The sequence below is a fragment of the Misgurnus anguillicaudatus genome, chromosome 2, assembly GCF_027580225.2.
Source record: "Misgurnus anguillicaudatus chromosome 2, ASM2758022v2, whole genome shotgun sequence".
NCBI lineage: Eukaryota > Metazoa > Chordata > Actinopteri > Cypriniformes > Cobitidae > Misgurnus > Misgurnus anguillicaudatus.
Window position 1 is genome coordinate 44,457,763 of NC_073338.2, and position 16,933 is coordinate 44,474,695.

The 16,933-nt window shown below is 39.0% G+C and overlaps 1 protein-coding gene across 4 annotated transcripts in view; it reads right to left on the bottom strand.

The window, feature by feature from the left end:
* Positions 1–16,933, bottom strand: part of vwa5b2 (von Willebrand factor A domain containing 5B2) — a 67,506-nt gene that overhangs the window by 7,115 nt on the left and 43,458 nt on the right. For 3 of the 4 annotated variants that reach the window (XM_073856323.1, XM_073856333.1, XM_073856318.1), the window contains 8 exons: positions 16,191–16,462; positions 11,286–11,523; positions 10,830–11,144; positions 10,382–10,516; positions 9,648–9,776; positions 7,259–7,309; positions 7,087–7,168; positions 6,087–6,210 (listed from right to left, as the gene is read on the bottom strand). In XM_073856323.1, the coding sequence (XP_073712424.1) occupies positions 6,087–6,210; positions 7,087–7,168; positions 7,259–7,309; positions 9,648–9,776; positions 10,382–10,516; positions 10,830–11,144; positions 11,286–11,523; positions 16,191–16,462 (1,346 nt within the window). The remainder of the gene's footprint in view (positions 1–6,086; positions 6,211–7,086; positions 7,169–7,258; positions 7,310–9,647; positions 9,777–10,381; positions 10,517–10,829; positions 11,145–11,285; positions 11,524–16,190; positions 16,463–16,933) is intronic. The other variant, XM_073856321.1, reaches the window with a different exon arrangement.

The window sequence follows — 16,933 nt, forward strand, 5'->3', positions numbered from 1 at the left end:
CTGCATCTCTCTATCCACACGTTGAAATACAAAAGGGGACTTCTTTGCAAAGTTACATAAATGCTACTTCACAACTTGAATTATCTCAACCTGTACAGCAACATGCATTAAAGCCCAGAATAACTGCTTCAGTAAATCCTAAAGATACACTGAAGATACTTCAAAAGCAACAGGAAATGACAGAGTTACTTTTACTGCAACAAAAGTCTCAACATTTGCCACCACGTGAGATTCCAGTGTTTGAAGGGGATCCTTTACAATTCAGTTTGTTCACAAAAGCTTTTAAATATTGTGTCGAGGAGAAAACAAGCAAAGGTGACTGTTTGTATTTCCTTGAAAGATACACAAGAGGGCGCCCAAGAGAAATTGTACGAAGTTGTATGAATATGGCACCTGAAAGGGGTTATGATACAGCTAAAGCCATGCTTAAACAGCAGTTTGGAGAAGACTATCTTGTTTCTGCTGCATATATGGAAAAGGTGCTTGGATGGCCCATGATTAAGTATGAGGATATCACAGCTCTTCAGGAGTATGCTCTCTTTTTACGTGGATGTTGCAATGCAATGGCAGACCTACAATACATGCAAGAGTTGGACATGCCAACAAACATGAGAACAGTGATTCTAAAACTTCCATTTAAATTCAGAGAAAAATGGAGAACAACTGCATGTGACATCATGGAAAGACAGAAACGAAGAGCAAGATTTAGTGATGTTGTCACATTTATTGAATACCAAGTTAAAGTCATTTCAGATCCAATATTTGGGTCAATTCAAAATCTAGAAACAAAACCCACTGGTAAACCAAAGGACATCTATAAATTTAAGTCCCAATCCCAGTCAAAACCAAAGTTTAAAGGAGACAGTTTTGCTACCAATGTTATCCATGTTGACAAACCCATTGTAGGTAAAACCAAAAGTACAAATGATGAACATTCAAGCAGTCAATCTAAAAGCAACTTATCTAGTTGTTTGTTTTGTTCACAAGGGCATTCTTTGGAGCAATGTAAAGAGTTTGGCAAGAAGAAACATAGGGAAAAGGTAAGCTTTATAAAGGAAAAGGCTGTTTGCTTTGGTTGCTTACTCGTTGGACACAGAAGCAAAGACTGTAAAAGGCGCCTAACTTGCAAAGTATGCAACCAGAAACATCCCAGTGTTCTTCACATTTTTTCTAAAGAGCTCAAAGTTGATAAAGCTGTCAGCACGAATGATGAACAGAATGCAGAACCTTCAATTAATAACGTGCTTGTTTCTGCACAGACATGTGGTCATACAGGGGCCGGGAGTAACAATGATATTTTGCCTATCCTTCCAGTCCAAGTAAAGTCTGCAGTAGGTAACAAAGTCATTCAGACTTATGCATTTCTGGACACAGGAAGCACTTCTACTTTCTGTTCAGAAAATCTGATGAGAAAGCTGCATCTAAATGGAAGAAAGACCAAAATTAGTTTACTTACAATGAGTCCCAAAACGACAGTTTCAAGCTATGTGGTAAACAACTTGGAGATTTCAAGTCTCAATGGTAAAGTTTTTTATGGGTTACCAGAAGTTTACACACAGAAACAAATGCCAGTAAGCCCAGCAAACATTGTTGAACAAAAAGACCTAACTAAATGGCCATATCTTGATGGTATTCACATTCCGCATATTCAAGCTGAAGTAGAGTTGTTGATAGGTACCAACGCCTCTAAATTACTTGAACCATGGCAAGTAGTGAATAGCCAGGGAGATGGTCCTTACGCCGTACGTACCCTACTGGGGTGGGTTGTAAACGGTTCGCTAGGCAGCTCTCAAAATGAACAACATACTGCTAGAGTAAATAGGGTGTCTGTTGAAACATTGGAATTGCTATTGGAAAAGCAATACCAGCATGATTTCAGTGAAAAGCTGTCAGATGACAAAGAAGAAATGTCCCAGCAGGATAAAAGGTTTATGGAAATTATGGAGAAATCTGTGAGCTTTAAAAGTGGACATTATAGTTTGAAGTTGCCTTTCAAAGAGAAAGATCTTGCTATGCCAAACAATCTTAACGTTGCCAAACAACGGCTGCTTGGAACGAAGAGAAAACTTGAAAGAAACATGAAATTTCAGCAGGAATATACTGATTTTATGAATGATATGATGAGCCAAGGTTACGCTGAGAAAGTGCCAGAGCATCAGTTGGATCGAGATGATGGTAAAGTGTGGTATATTCCGCATCATGGTGTCTACCACCCTCGAAAAGGTAAATTACGTGTAGTTTTTGACTGTGGAGCAGAGTACAGTGGAGCATCTTTGAACAGTCAACTTCTACAAGGTCCTAATCTAACCAACTCATTAATAGGAGTCCTTTTGAGGTTCAGGCAGGAACCTATTGCTTTCATGACTGATATCAAAGCAATGTTTTATCAGGTCACAGTGGCAGAGGAAGACAGGGATTTTCTACGCTTCCTATGGTGGCCAGATGGAGATGTTACGCAGGATGTGGCTGTCTTCAGAATGACTGTTCATTTATTTGGAGCAGTTTCCTCTCCCAGCTGTGCATGTTTCGCTTTAAGAAGAACTGCAGAGGACAATGAACACTGCTTTAGTGAGGAAGTAATTGACACTGTTTACAAGAACTTTTACATGGATGATTGCCTCAAAAGCGTACCTACAGAACAAGCAGCAATTCAAATGATTAAAGACCTGACTGCTCTTTGTCACAAAGGTGGTTTCCATCTAACACAATGGATGAGTAACAGCAGAGAGGTCTTACTATCTATTACTGAACAAGACAGATCCAAAAATCTTCATGAGCTCAATCTGGATCGAGACCAGCTACCAGTAGAAAGAGCCTTAGGTCTTCAATGGTGCGTGCAAACTGACACCTTTAATTTTAAAACTGTTTGCAAAGAAAAAACTCCAACCAGACGTGGCATTTTGTCTGTAGTAAGTTCAGTGTATGATCCTTTAGGATATCTTGCACCATTGACACTTCCAGTCAAACTTATCCTACAGGAGTTATGCAGAACAAACCATAACTGGGATGATGAGATTCCTAAAGTTCTTGAGCAAAGATGGACTAAATGGATTACTGACTTGGATCAGTTGAACACTTTCAAAGTTGACAGATGTCTGAAACCATCTAATTTTGGAGAACTGGCTAGTGCCCAACTACACCATTTTTCAGATGCCAGTGGAAGTGGATATGGATCTGTAACCTACTTAAGACTACAGAATTGTAACAATGATGTGCATGTCTCCTTTCTGCTTGGCAAATCTAGGGTGGCACCCCTAAAATCAGTCACTAGTCCTCGCTTGGAGTTGACTGCTGCAGTCCTAGCTGTAAATATTGATAAAATGCTCAGAAAACAACTACAGCTTCAACTGGAAAACTCTTGTTTTTGGACTGACAGCACATCTGTCCTAAAGTATATAAAAAATGAAAACAAGAGATTCCGTACCTTTGTTGCAAACAGGATTTCTGCAATCAGAGAAGCTTCAGATGTAACACAATGGAAGTATATTCATACTTCACAAAACCCTGCAGACGTTGCATCCAGAGGATTGACTGTTCAACAATTGGTTACCAGCAAAGAATGGTTAAATGGACCAGAATTTCTGAAAGAGCCAGTTTCAACGTGGTCAAAAGACAACATTGACTTAAACGTTGTTGACAATGATCCAGAGCTGAAGAAGGAGCTCTCAGCAAATGCTGTAACTATTGAGGTCATCGAGAATGCAACCCATAGGCTAATCAATTACTTTTCAGATTGGAAAAGACTTAAAACCGCAGTTGCATGGATACTGAGAGTAAGGAAAGTCCTACTTGAAGTAAGTCGCCAAAGAAAACAATTGACAATGACTTTGAAAGATGACAATGTGTTGAAACAGAGATTGCAACAAACCAAAGCTTCATTTGGAGGTCCATGCTTGTCTTCAGATGACCTTTTAGAAGCAGAAAAAGCTGTAATCCAGTTCTGTCAATGGGAAAAATTTAGCACTGAAATTTCACTACTAAAATCAGAAAGATCTGAAATAAGAAAAGAGAGTGCTATACGTAAGTTGAGCCCTATTTTAGAAGATGGGATACTGAGAGTTGGTGGGAGATTGTGCAGAGCTGCTATGCCCAAAGAAAGGAAACACCCGGTTATTTTAGCCAAAGATCAGCATATTTCTACTCTAATCCTCAGGCACATTCATGTACAAAATGGTCATTGTGGAAGAAATCATTTGCTCTCCATTTTAAGAGAAAATTATTGGATTACCCACGCCAATGCATTAGCCAGAAAGGTTATTTCAAAATGTACCTTCTGCAAAAAGCACAGTGGTAAATTGGGTGAGCAAAAAATGGCTGACTTGCCTGTAGACCGAATAACTGCAGATCTTCCTCCATTTACTAATGTTGGGTTGGACTATTTTGGTCCAATTGAGGTAAAAAGAGGTCGCAGTTGTGTGAAACGCTATGGCGTAATTTTTACCTGCATGGCCAGCAGGGCAGTTCACTTGGAGGTGGCATACTCATTGGACACTGATTCTTGCATAAATGCATTGCGACGATTCATATGCAGAAGAGGGCAAGTATGTCACATGATATCCGATAATGGAACAAATTTCACTAGTGCCGAAAAGGAACTGAGAAAATCTCTTAAAGAGTTAAATCAAAGTAAAATCACCAAGGCTCTAGCACACAAAGGAATTAAATGGAGTTTTAATCCACCTGCAGCCTCTCATCATGGTGGTGCATGGGAACGTATCATCCGAATGATAAGAAAGGTATTATCCTCTGTTTTAAATCAGCAGACACTGAATGATGAAGAATTACATACTGTCCTGTGTGAAGCTGAGGCAATTCTCAATGATCGACCTATCACCAAAATATCTGAGGATCCAAATGATTTGGAAGCGCTAACCCCCAATCATCTTCTTACAATGAAGAGAGAACCCATCTATCCTCCAGGTCTTTTTGACAAATCAGATCAATATGTAAGAAGAAGGTGGAAACAAATACAATACCTCTCAGATCTGTTTTGGAAAAGATGGATCAAAGAGTACTTACCTTTGCTACAAGAACGTCAAAAATGGACAAAGGAAAGACATAATTTTATGCCAGATGATATTGTTCTTATTGCAGATCCTTCAGCCCCACGCAATTCTTGGTTACTTGGTAGAGTGGTAGAAACTTACCCAGATAAAAAGGGTTTAGTTAGATCTGCACGAATTCAAACCAAAACAAACACAATAATAAGACCTATAACAAAACTTTGTCTTTTATTGGAAATGTGAAAGGTAAATGAGATATGATGTACCTTTATTGTTAAAGGCGGCAATTGTTTATTCTTGATGATGATAATCTATTTAATGGCTCCTTATATTATTATATGATTTAAAATTGTTTATTCCTTATGTCATTAACAATTAGGGGCCGGAATGTTGGAGCCATTATATATTGAGTTTCTTTGTTTGACACTAGATGGCGCCATTAGCCTTGGTGATGTATTTAAGTTTGTGTTAATGAGCCACAGGTGGCAAGGAATTGACGGTCAAACAAACTTTTTTGACCGTGTGAATCGGTTGTGCTAATGTTACGTTCGTATTTTGTTTATTTGTTATGAAGGTTGAAGTTTTGTAAAGTATTTTATTTGTCTTTATTTGATTTATGTGCCATGATAATAAATGGACTGGCATATTCAACTTCATCCTAAGATATGGACAATACATTTCTTTGTTATTAGCAAGCCTAATGCACGCGTCAATTCAGGACCCATAACTCCTTCCCCGTCGTTACAATTCGTATAAAACACAAATTGCCTGTTTTTAATCCATTCATATTTCTGATTTCATTCAATGGATTTAATGTTTATTCAATAAATATCACCGGCTAAAAAGTAATTTGTACTTGAGTAGTTTTTAAGAGGGGTACTTTGTACTTTTACTTAAGTACATTTTTAACACCAGTACTTTTACTTATAATTGAGTATTATTTTAGCAACACTTGTACTTGTACTTGAGTACAAATTTTCAGTACTCTTTCCACCTCTGGATTTGGAGAATTATGACACCCCTAGTATGCTAGTATTCTAACAAGCCATAGTGAGATGCTAGATATAGATGAATTTTACCAACCAGTGGCAGGTAATCAGGTGTGTCTGTTTCTGTCTGTCTGTCCGTCTCTGCAGAGAGACAGTGAGGTTTTAGAGGAGCTTGTTTTCCTGAGCCACTGTTGCTCTTGTGTCTGCCTAGACTAAACCTGCACAACACAGTAAAAAACACCAGCGGTCATCTACAAGATTCATCTCAACTCAACCAAGCAGGTCAAGATCCGAAGCAACTTTCATTTTAAACATCAGATTAAACTCCATAACTTTGAAAAAAATGTAGGCTATGGCATGTTTTATATATTGTATATTTGCCCTGACGTCCTTAGGTTAAGGCAGTGCTTCTCAAATAGTGGGGCGGGACCCCCAGGGGGGGCTCGAAGCGACACCAGGGGGGGCGCGCGAGACCCCGGGGAAAATACTTTATCAGGAAGTGATTTTTTTTGCACTGTCACTTATAGACATTACAGCCCAATCACGCTGATAAGCCGCTTGAGTTTTTATTATTATTTATTGATTATATTTAATTTAATTTTTCAGTATCAAATGGTCAAAAAATATTATACTTTAAATAAGGATTGATTTTTTTTCAGGCAAATTGATGCATTTTAAGTCTTTTCTGTTACAGACTAAAAAACAATGTTAATAAAGTTATCATTTGTTGTAAGTTGATCGATATTTCTATTTTTGTGTTTTCTTTAATGTTAATAAGGATACAATGTTTTGCAGATGTGTCATTTTATAGACAAATTATACTATTTACAGTCGCTGCGGAGAGTTGGGGGCGCGAAATTTTTACTTCTTCCTAGGGGGGGGGGGGGGGGGGGGGGCGTGACAGAAAATAAATGAGAAGCACTGGGTTAACGCAAGTCACACTTGTGCCACACAGACCATTAAAGATCAAAATCAACAGGATCATTAAACACCAGAAATATATGGCAATTACATAATTCACAGTAACATGTGGTTTAACTGATTATAAGATTAGCGTCATAAGATGTCTTGAGGAAAATATAATGTGAATTCACTTTGACCTGGACCCAAAGAAACTCTCCACAGAACGCTGAGAGCGTGATGACACCGCTGATGGACTGATGCTTCCACCTGTGCCTGAAAGACACAACATCATGACTCCCACACTGCACTGCTGCTACATAAATACTACATTTGTGATTGTTTTCTCATCCCTCATATACTCACTGCTGTCCCAGGATGTCATGCTGCACGGAGATGCAGGGGTGTCGTCTCTGTCTGTTTAAAAATGAAAACAACAGGGATGCACTGAACCGAACTAAGTTTTGCTTCTGTTATACAAGAACATTGTTTTATAGCTTTACAATTTCACAAAAGCTTAAAGTCGCAATTAATTTAAATGAAAATTTGTTTTGGAATATTGTGGTATTTTGACAAATGACTTATATGTGAGCTTCATTAAAAAAAAAAATCATGTGCCCTCATAATCTTTGATAAAAATTGCAAATCTCCTTAAAACAATCTCTCTTTACTTCCGATAATGGCAAGTAGACGGGATCCGGGAAAAGATTGTAGCGATTGGCAATTAGCAACACAACCCAACTTCAAAGATCCAATCAGTTATTGATGGACGAATTCAGGTCCAGCTCTGCCTTATTTTATTTCAGAAGCCGGTTTCACTCGGATACATCACCAGGAGGGAAAAAAGAAAATCGCTACTTCCGTTCCCTACGGAAAAATCCAGCATAGACCAAAGACCAGCATAAACTGGTGAGCTGGATTTAGCTGGTCTCCCAGCTTGGTTTTAGCTGGTAATGCTGTAGCAAGCTGGTCTAGCTGTGTTTTGGTCACTTTTTAAGCTGGTCTAGCTGTGTTTTGGTCACTTTTTAAACTGGACTAGCTGTGTTTTGGTCACTTTTTAAGCTGGTCTAGTTGTGTTTGGTCACTTTTTAAGATGGTCTAGCTGGACTTAGCTGGTCAGGCTGACCCACCAGCTGACCCTCCAGCTTGACCAGCTTTGCCAGACTGGGAGGACCAGCTTAAACCAGCTACTGCCACCTTAAACCAGCTAAAACCAGCTACCAGCTTATGCTGGTCTTAGCTGGAATTTTTTGAAGGGATAGGGTCTCACTAAGCATGTGTACGCACAAATTTGTGCGTGAAAATATATCCATACCCACATTTCACAAACAAATCATGATTCCAAAACATTTTTTGATCCAAAAATGTATTCTAAATGTACGGGGAAAAAAACTCAACTAATACCACACATACGCAATAATCACGTATGCTATAATCAAATACTAGACTAATTATAATGTAAATAATAATATTTTATATATTATTATTATACACAGTATATTATACATTATTATATCAGCTATTTTATTTTTTCTACACATATTATTGACAAATCTTCACGCTTTGCTTCCTCACTTTTTAAAATCTCTATTAAAGCGTCTGCTTAAAGGTGACATTGAATGATTGATTGGGGTATTTATCCTTGTTCTGTGATGTGACATGTAGACAAAAACATTTTTGTTTGGGTCTGTAATGCCTTAGAAGCTTTCTAAAAACCTCTCTCAGATAGCTCTATTAGGGAGGGGGATTTTAAACAAGTGGTTTTGCACCTATTTGGCTCCCCCTATTGGCTTAACTTTCAATCTCATTACTGATTGGCTGACTTTGCTGCCACTCAAAAAATGTAGCCAATTATTTTAAAGTGGAGGGGCAGTTAGATGCCTGTGATGTCATAAGCATCAGTTTTTCAGATTGGGCCGTTTTCTGGCTGACATTTCTAAAAGAGGAATTTCTATGAGACTGAGATGTTTAGCATGTCTAGCACTTTTTGTATGTTCGTGAATGCGGGTAGACTACCATTATTCTACAAAGACAAGGTAAAAATGGTTTTTCATTCTCTGTCCCCTTTAATGCCTAATGTAAATGTAATTTAATATAATGTGAAGTCCAAACATCAACCACTTGATCTCCTGTCTGTTTTATTTTTGATGCAGATGCACGTCTCTTGTGATGTCATTAAGTCTGTTATCACATCTCATATAATTCTTTTTACCAATATCTGTTACTCAGGTGGATACACAGCACATCTGGTTTCCTCCACCCACAGCAAAACCTCCCAAATCCAAAATGCAAAGCAAAACGGAACTTTACCACTAATAATATAATCATGGATTTCTTTCCTAACTCTTTTGCTTTGATTGCAAACTACTCTAAAATTTCCTGTGGACAAGCGCTGCGTAAAGTTTTATATGGAGCTGGTTTGGCCGTGTTTTATGCAAATTGCCATACTCGTGCACGTGGCCACTTATACACGTGTTGTGAATTGGACGGAAAGTTTTCGTGAGAAGTTCAAATGTGCGTACAAATACGAAAAATATATGCAATTATTAATAAAAGATACCCATTGTGTCTTCATTTGAGAATGGTGACTTGTGGAGGTGTGTGTTATCTGTATAGATATGTTTTTGGATGGACGGCAGCCCAACATTCAAAATCTGGGTACGGGTACGCAAGACTGGTTGGGCTGTGGTTAATGTCGTATTGTATGCACTGTTTGTGTATTTTAAACCAAAAGAAATGCATTCATAAAGTTTACCCGTCGAGGCATGTGTGTCTTCAGTATCCTCACTTCCTCTGCTGGAGGGACGGCGGCCAAATCCGACCGAGCACAACCTTTGTCTTCTGCTGCCCGAATGAGACCCGTGTCTCGTACCAAACCGCACACCTGAGACACACACAAAGGGTTAATTCAAACTTTTTATTGTAAAATTTATGTCTTAAGAAGTTCTGCTTTGTGCATACACAGATTACATTACAACCACCTGCCTAATAGTGCCTAATTTAGCTTGCGAAACAGCAGTTAAGTCAACAGCAGGTCCTCCAGTTCCCCTATATAGCGTGGTGGTGGTGGTGAGGTAGCGCAAAACTGTTTTGCTAAGTCAAATCCCCACTTATGTTTAATTTGGTTCATGTCAGGTGAATTTGGAGGCCAAGGCATTAGCTCTGGGGTGGTCATAACGTAATGGCTCATCGGTGTAATAACAATAGAAACCATCACAGAAATTCTACTGGTTTTCATTAAAATACCAATAGGAACCATTAAAACTACTTCATGTAATATGTTTTGGGACATATTCCAGTAGGATTTAATGCTCCCACCAATAGAACTCAACACATACCAGAGACCAACAGAAACCATTATAGTTTCCATTATAACCAATAAAATTCCCATTTAAACCATTACATCTAATAGAATTTCTGTGATGGTTTGTTTGTTTGTTTTTTTGCAGAGTTTGTCAGAAAACATGTGTTTGTGTTGTTAGCGTGCACCTGTGTTTCGTGTGTCTCTGTTGTCAGGTTGACCTCTCACATTGGTATCTGTGGTGGTGAAGCTGGTGTACATGCAGATGACTCCACAGCTTTTGCTGGTCTGGATGGCTTTCATTCGGTATCTCTTTGATGGACCTACACACGCATACACAACAGCATACACGCCATAACAATAAAATTAAGAGAAACATGGCTGAAACTGTTTAGTGGCCCTGTATATACTTATCTATTATCATGCAATCATGTTTACATTTGTCAATATCAAGTAGCTTCTGGAAATAGAAAGTGGTGTAGTGCGTGGGGTTTGTGTGACATCACATTGTACAGTAAATGCAGATATGATGTATAGATAAACGGGTATCAGGTCAAGCAGATATGAACACAACCGTATAAGCCTTGTGTTTCTGAAAAAAAGACATTTGGTTTTTATCTAGTAATTCGTTCTGACCTCTCTCATTTTCTATATCCGTCTCTTTTTCGGCCATGTTTTCAAAGTCTCTGATGACGGAGCGTGCGGTCAGCTGGTGAATGATCTCATCCCAGGATCCAGTATCGGTTGGCGGGGTTGCTGTGCTCTCAGTGGCCAACAGAGAGGACAAATCCACACAAACTTCCCAGGATAAAGACTTTCCACCCAGCGTGCCATGGATGACAGAGCGACACTGCGCTCCTGCAACCTGGGACTCGCCTGGAGGAACGGCTGAAAACAGGCATTCGGTGAAGTTGTCCCAGTCCAGCGGGGAGCCGGGGAAAAGGAGACCATCTGGAAAAAGTCAAAGTTTTATTTTCACAGAATGTTCTTTACATGATTTTACACAGAAAACAGTAAATCACAAAAAATGATTTTAGCTTGGTTTATCACAGACTACGTCACAAATGTACAGGACTGTGGACTGTGTCTTACTGGAATCTGTCAGGCTGGGGCGAGATTGAGCCCCTTGTGGAGTGCTTTGAGTATCTGTGTCACTCTCTTCCAGCCGTCCCCCCACTGCCTGCTCAAATGAGACCTTCTCTAGCGCCCTCCTCAGGCGGTGCATGTCCAGGTCGCCCTGCGGTGACGAGAAACTTCGTCCAGCCAGAGCAGAGCGAGCTAGCGCCCTCTGTCTGCGACGAGACTCGTCGTGGTCTAACAGCTTGCTGGTCTAAACACAAACAGTGCAAGTCCAGACTTTATTTATGTATTATGTTTCTCATTATCTTAAAATCTTTTGATCTAAAGATTTAAGGTGGTAGTGTATGAATTAATTAGTACGTTTTAATGAACACTGTAAGCAAAGAGGGATATAGGGTTATACACTTTACAATAAGGTTGTATTTAAGGAGTTCAGGTCCAAAAGGCACTCGGGAGACGGAAACATGCCGGTTGCTTGTTCTCCCGAAAGCATCAAGCTTCTGTCATGCTAACACATTGACCCCAGGGAATCTTATGAATTTTTTTTTACGAAAATCGAGCAGGACCAAAACATTTTACAGCTGATCGCTGTGAAAAAAGTTCAGCGACATCGTCCCAAGGATTACAGCAGCAATGACAGTGTTCTTAATATGACAAAGTAAGTGTTTTGATTAATGTCAATAATGTTTTTTATCAGTGTATACAACCACAAACCATGGTGACATAAAATGATTGACATGCAAATGAGTGGTAAAAACCTGCTAGCGCATTTCGGTTTTTGGTCACCCATGCCTAAATCCACCACTGCTCACCTGTGTGCTCCTGAACTACTCTTCTTTTAACATGATATAACAAAAAAATCAAAATTTTTCAGTCTCACATGCGCAAGTACTTGTAAAAAAAGCTCACGCTGTTTCAAACACTGGTTGAATTGTTTGGTCGCAGTGTGAAGCCCTTGGTGCCCCCCTACAGGCTGGTGCCCCAGAGCACTCACCCTATCCAGGGGCGCCGTTAGGGGGGGTTCAGAGTATGCCAGGCATATGGGCCCATGAGTACGCTTGGGGGCCCCACCGTCAGCACTTTTCCGTTTTTTTTTTTAATTGTACATGTTTAGTTATTAACACTGTAGTAAAATGTAAAGTAAATTAATATAAAACTACTGTAAATGACTTTGTGTTAAGTACAATTGAGACACTTTTAAAAAACAGCGTGCAAACATGACCTAGTAGATGCAATTACATATTTGGCGGTTCTGGTGGTTTTTAATTTGATTGTGCGGGTATGGATTTGGGTGGGTAGGCAACATTTTGGTTTGGGATCAGTTTGGTGGGTTTGCTATGCAAAGTTACCACAAATAATCGACAGCCCTACAGTTTGCCATTTCAAGGTAAGATCTCACATGCCACTAAAAAGCGTTCATGCTGATCCTCAAACTGTATGTTTTATGAAAAATGAAAAATATTTGTGTTAATACAAAAGGACAGCAAGGGCTTTATTTAAAGGATAATTCCGGTATTTAACACTTTGAGTCTCATTTCTGGTTTGTTTTGGATGAACTACAGTGATGGACACAGAAATTTTGACAATGGGTCGAGTCTTGACTTTTCGACTCATTTAGAAGCATCTCTTGGCTGCTTCAGAATGGAAGTCAATGGCCATGCACAAACATGTCATTAAAACAACACTTAACGTTCTTTTTCAAAACTGTTCTACTCACCGAGTGGTTCGTGGTGTTCGTTGATGATTAAAAACAAATATATTGGCGCAATGTATGATTTCAATCCGTGTTATTTGCTATAGTGGAACTATTTTTTCAGATACCTCACAACCGCGTATATACTTCCGCTCTATATTTGAGTCTGAAGCATGAATGAACGTAGTCCAACAAACTGTAATAAAACGGTAGCATACTTTCAAAATCAAGTTTATTTTTAACACTTACACCATCCAATATGTTTTTTCATCAGCAGAACAATAAAGAAGATATTTTGCAGAAACCCCGGTGCTCCGCCATGCAAGTCAACAGATCCGCACACTTTAAGAGCTAAAGCATATATATCCAATACAACAGTAATCCCCCATAACTCCATGTGACATATTGACGTCTTGTGAAGCAAATCAATCAGTTTTTGCAAGAAACTGAATGTTATTTACAACATTATTAGCGTGAATGTCAAAGCAGGAAGCGCGTTTTCCATTTGAGGCGATCTCTTCCACACTGGTGCCGTTTGGTGGCTGTTGGCTATGGATGTTGGTCTGTCTGCGCCACCTATAGAGCGGGAGCGTGAAGCGCACTTCCTGCTTGGCAAAAGCTCTGCATTAACGCTGTAAAATATTTATATATATATATATTCGAATCTCAAAACTGAAAATCGAATGTCAACCCACGGAACTAATATTCGAATATTCTGGTCCAGCCCTACAAATATGGGAAAAAATTCTTCTGAGAGAAACCGAGCGAAAAAACTACAACCTCATGTAAACAAACAGGCCCTTTTCTGTTTCCCGGCGGCGGAGTGATATATCAGCGAGCAAACAGTCTTCCAAGAGAGTCAATGGAATTTTACAAAATGCCAAATAAAACACGACAGAAACTGTATTTCGCTACACAACTTGTTTTTAATCATCATCAACGAGCACCGCGGGCCACTCGGTGAGTGGCGCGGTTTTGGAGGTGGACGTTGAGTGTTGTTTTGGTGACGTGTTTGTGCATGGCCATTGGCTTCCGTTCTGGGGCAGTCGAGAGACGCTTCTAAACGAGTCAAAAACTCAAGACACGACCCATTGTCAAAATTTATGTGTCCATCACTGTAGTTCATCCAAAACAAACCAGAAATGAGACTCAAAGTGTTAAATACCGGAATTATCCTTTAAGGAAATATTAGCATAGCAACCGCTAACAACTATTGCATTTCTAAGACGGACAATAGGCGTAGTTAAAAATATTATTTTCTAAATAAACATGAAATAGGAGAATTGTCTAAGCCATCATTGAGTTAAATTTTAAATCACTAAGAGCTGGATTTAATGTGACAGCGCATCATTTTCAAAGTGAAAGTGATTTATTTTTATTCAGGTTTGCAACGGAGGTTTTGCCCAAAATAGTAAAGTTAGTGCAGCTATTATAAACGCTATATCAGATTGTTTTTAACATGTATCCTGATAGAGAATGTCTGTTTTATATTTATGTTTGAGTATTGTTGTGCTTAAATATTGTTGTAATGTTCTTAATTGTTTCAATTTAATTAGATTAGACTGTAATTTTAAACGCCATATATTGTAATGGATTGAAGGCTAATATGACGGTACAAATGGAGTGAGTCATAAGACATAATTTTCGAGTTTAAATTAAGATTTGTTGGCTTCAAATGTTTGCTTAAAATGAATTTCGTTTAACATAATTTGTCTCTTAATTTTAATCAATGTTTTGTTGATAAGTGTTGTGAATATTAAAGAAAAAGAACATTAAAAAAGAACACCGTGCATTTCATTACGTAACAAATATAAACTACTGCAATATGCTACCAAATGTCAAAACATGCAGTATTATCTTTGTAATGATATAGCTGTTGTTGGATGTGCAAAGTCATATTATGAAGTATATCACTTTAATCGCTTTTCAAAAAACAGCCTTCAGTGCAAAGAAATTAAATTTGCATGTCCATGTTCATCAGCAGCACATTTGATTGCCGCATGCTTTTGACTTTTAAAAATCAACGTTATATTTAAAACTTTAGCCGATTGTGCTTTTTGCAATTTCTGTGTCACTGGTGAAGGGCGTGTGCAGGAGAAGCGCACACTAAACATAATACGTAACGTAATATTATTTTTTAATACTTTTGCCGGCCACCCTTTTTGTCATGAGCGGAGGACGGAACACATACCACACACACAGAGAACAGCGACATAAAGATAGTGTTTTTCTGACGAATACAGTCAGTTCCTAAGAACATTTTTAAATGGACTATAAGATCATCAATATGAACCCTGAAGAATTAACTATTTTAGGCTAAACCTAATTGTACACATTTCGCTTCTAAAACTGCGCAGAAAACTCGACTGCCGCGACTTTCAAAGCGCCTTCCATAGATTTCCATAGGTTCAGAAATGCATCTCCATGCATTATTATTCTTTTAGTGATCTATTTAAAATCAGTTACGTGAATGTTTTCTGCCTTTCCAGATTAAAATGGTAGGCTATTCGTTTTTCGAATAAATTTATTTATTTATTGCTTCATGGATTTACTTTTAGTTGCAAATGCGACCTGTAAAATTAAATAAACGCACTCAACTGAATAATTTTATATAGCTACACATTATGGTTTGAAGATCAAACAATCATCTAAAGGAAGGGGCCCAACATTCTGTCTTGCATACCCCCCTTGAAACTGTTCATTGCGCCCCTGACCCTATCCCATCTATGGATAATCCAGCCCTGATCCCGGCCTCAGGTCATTTAGAAATAACACTATGTTGGCAGAATCCATTACGAATCTGATAAAAAATGCTCGTGTCATGAATTTGCATCACGTTCCTCGCTCAATATTACGTTGGGTCAGCCGAATATTCAGCTTGAGTTGAATTTTTTCAACTTGCGCAGAAGACCCATTTTAGGTGAATAACGCGTGTCCCAATATGCGCCATTCGCATTGCCCCGTGTGAATTGGCATCCATTCACGTCTTTGCATTGACTTTGTATGTAATCTACTCGCGCTTGAATTTGTGTGTGGTGTGTACGCCCCATTAGACGGTTTAGTATGTAACGTAAAGTAATCTCCAATTTTATGTTCCAAACAGAGATGGCGATATAGAGTCAAAAGTTAAAGACTGCAGCTTTAATGTCCATTCCAGCTATATGTTTTATCAGTATATGTTTCCATTAGAATTAAACCCACAATCAAGCTCCAACTGCTTTCACCTTTCCTGATGTGGTTTCTCCTAAACAGTTGACATTCTGTGCCCATGGAGATTCCCAGCGTGAGAGTCCTCTGCCCTGCGGAGGCTCTATTCTCTCCAGGCCATGTGGCAGGGACCCCATGCCCAGCGCAGAGCTCTCCACTTGGTGGGTAGCAGAGGAAAAGGTCTTTTCACTACTCAGAGAACAGCACGTCAACACATACTGATCCTGGACATACGATTCCTGTTGAATACGCCAGCGCACATCACTGCTGCTGTAGTCAGTGTCGCCACCTACAGGTCACACACATACATGGAAACTCATCATCAAAGATGCACAATAAGTTGTATGTCAGGGTCAACATCGAAGGTTGTAAAGCATTTACGTACGGTATGTTTGGAATGGCATACTACTCATTTTTACAACACATTTACTTTTAGCGTGAAATCTAGTTATAACATTTTTAATATTAACTAAAATAGGGGTTGACTTTTTTAACGCAACACTATGTAGTTTCCATGAAAAATGACTTACAGCTCCCCCATGTGGTTGAAAAGCGCAACAGTGCCTGGTATCAGACACTCTTCTGTAAGCAGGGGGAGGGGCGGGGCTGTGTGCTCTACCCTCCACCGCCACTTTCAGAGTGTGCTTGTAGCAGCTAGGAGGCTGCTCAGGTTGCAGCAACAGTACAATTTGTCCAGTTAAAAGTTGTTCTAACACTACATAGTGTTGCTTTAAAGAATAATTCCAGTAGGACCTTCAGG